Here is a 2500-nt window from a genome sequence, read left to right as displayed (position 1 = left end):
CCGATATTCCAGTCTTTTCAGTTTAAATGAGCAAACGAAAAACAGTATCTGAAACATTTTTCATTTCAGTCCCCCATCAAGGTGGATAAAAAAAGGGATAAAAATTCATGAACCATGAAGGGTTTTTTTCTCGATAAAATGAGCCACAGACGAAGACAGGCCTTAATTCAGTAGAATTATGCCGACCTTGGGGTCTGTATAGAATTTAGCAGTTAAATTTGTATTGAACTCGTTTTATTTTAAAGTCTTAAGGACTGATGAGAGGGTTTTACAACCCGGCTCAGGAAGTCATCCAAAGTGAAGGGAAAATGTGCGCAGTAGTGTCTTGGGACAAAAGGTTAGTTCAAACAAAAAACACAGTTAGCCAAGCGGGCTTTGCTTTCTGTATGAATTACCACAAAACAGCTAATCTCAGCTGAGTCCTTCATTCAAACCAACCTTATTGAAGGTTGAAAGAAGTTTGTTTAGCCGGTCAGATGTGATTTTAACAGCATTTGATCTTTTTTCTAGGCACTTGAAGCTCTGACTCGTGTAGCTTCTATTTTAATTCCAAACCAAAGCACAAGTACTGGAGATCACCGAGAATCATCCGCGGGTATGGAAAGACAGCGATAAGATTGAAGCCCCACTTCTTGTATAATCTAACTGCAGGTATTTGTGCACTGGTGGTCGTCAGGACAAGTTTACCAAACCGTTGATCCTTCGCGTGTTGGCAAAGTTCATCAAGCAGCTTTTTGGCGATTCCCATTCCTCTACAAACTGTTGAGACAGACATTCTCTGCAGCCCAGCGACTCTTGGCTTGTGACTACAGTTATTAACCAATCCAACCATGCCAACAACCTTTCCTTCCCATTCAGCAACCCACATGTGAGATCCATTTCCCGACATGTATGTCTTCTCTATGTCCTTTAGGTCCGTTGCTAAGCACGAATTGATAAATTTCCAGCATTCAATATAGATGTTAACGTATAAAAAGGCCATCATAAAAACGCAAAGAAAGGTGTAAAAGGCCAGAATCCAAAATGTCCACATAAAGGCCGCAAGACTAACAAGAACACCCAGAGCTGCAAGGATCCAACAGTACTTAGGCAAGACAACTCGGGCCACAAGGCTTATCAACTGTTCCATTCCTTCAGTGAAGACCTTTCGGCAGCCATCATAATCTGAGCTCTGGTACGAGCGTATTTTGACATTAACTACTTTAATTTTCGCCAAGGGTGAATTTGACTTTGGAACAATCATCTTGGAGGACGACATAGCCTATGAAGTGTGTTTGATAAATAAAAGACAATGATTTTGTTAGTTGAAGTTGGTTTTTCAGACATAAATTAGAATGGCTTAGGGTGCAAAATAATTTCAACAACGCCGGTTAAGCGACCTAATGAGAAAACTCGGCTAACTTCCCTATATGGCTTCCATAAATCTAGCCAACATTATCAAGATGGATGATGATAGATTAGTGTTAAAGGAGAAGACAAAGCTAAAATCGACACAAGACTGTAGTGATTTGTTAAGGCATGAGTATGCCCTTTGTCCACTTCACGCCTCGACATTTAGTGTAATTTTTGCTCGCCCGTGGGAAACAAACTATTTATATTTCCTCAAATTCATAGCATGTTTTGTAGGATGAGCATTAAAATGCATAGATATATCTGGAACTACGAGCAGGTCGCATGTAAAATTTTGCTCAGCTTTCTTTTCCCGGCTACATGTATTGTAGACGAATTCAAATATTTATCATGATTTCGTGGCATTTGATAAAGTTATTTGGCTTTACGCTCTACGCGTGCTTTGCAATTGCCCTTCTTTTTTTTTTTTTTTTTTTTTTTGATAAGCTGTTTATTTACGGATTCCATTAAAGCATAAGAACTAAACACTTGCAACTGTCGTTTATGAATTAAACGGCTTCCTCCAACTTACTTGAATCTCCGAACGTCCATGTCATTAGGTTTCTTTTTTCTACGAGTATGTTGCAAATCTGGCAACATAATGCTGCCTTAAGAAAACTTGTGATGCCTTAGTGTTTTTTTGCTCGTCACCTGTCGATTCATACTGCACCAGACGGGCAACATTTTGTCACTGCCGTGACCTTGATTGCACGTCTTCATAAAATTAGTTGCGACCAGGCAAACAACACGTTCTCTAAGACGAACATACTAAACATTATAAGACTTTTCATTGCGATGTTACCTTCGGAGGCAGCTAAAAATCAATTCTTAACGAATGTACTTACAAGGTTGATAATTCCTCTCCTGTTTGCAAAATTCAGATCTTTCAACCAGTAAATGGCAACCAAGCAGCACAACACGCAGAAATAGCAACGGACAAAATATGTGATTTTGGCTTTTCCAATATAGTGCGACTACGTGCCTTCACTGTGGGTCTTATTACTATGTTTACTAATCTACGTGTTGGTATTGTAATTAATCCGGATGATGAAAGTCTCCGTTACGCCGCGTAAACCACAATATCACGAGACAACTGCTCGTTCGTCCAATC

At 39.5% G+C, this 2500-nt stretch overlaps 1 protein-coding gene and 1 long non-coding RNA gene across 2 annotated transcripts in view; one reads left to right on the top strand and one right to left on the bottom strand.

The window, feature by feature from the left end:
* Positions 1-646, top strand: part of LOC138033239 (uncharacterized) — a 10293-nt gene extending 9647 nt beyond the window's left edge. The window contains exon 3 of the long non-coding RNA XR_011128600.1: positions 511-646. This is a non-coding gene — a long non-coding RNA (uncharacterized lncRNA). The remainder of the gene's footprint in view (positions 1-510) is intronic.
* LOC138033238 (probable N-acetyltransferase CML1) overlaps positions 1-2372 on the bottom strand; it is a 5034-nt gene extending 2662 nt beyond the window's left edge. Inside the window, exons 1-2 of the mRNA XM_068881011.1 lie at positions 2235-2372; positions 1-1261 (exon numbers count right to left, since the gene is read on the bottom strand). The exon at positions 1-1261 is cut by the window's left edge and continues 2662 nt beyond it. Coding sequence (XP_068737112.1) covers positions 539-1258 — 720 coding nt within the window. The 5' untranslated portion in view covers positions 1259-1261; positions 2235-2372 and the 3' untranslated portion in view covers positions 1-538. The remainder of the gene's footprint in view (positions 1262-2234) is intronic.
* Positions 2373-2500: the final 128 nt, after the last annotated feature.

Source organism: Montipora capricornis, chromosome 14 (genome assembly GCF_036669925.1).
Source record: "Montipora capricornis isolate CH-2021 chromosome 14, ASM3666992v2, whole genome shotgun sequence".
NCBI classification, from domain to species: domain Eukaryota; kingdom Metazoa; phylum Cnidaria; class Anthozoa; order Scleractinia; family Acroporidae; genus Montipora; species Montipora capricornis.
Note: the sequence above shows the minus strand (reverse complement) of the source record. Positions and strands in the feature narration are given on the sequence as shown.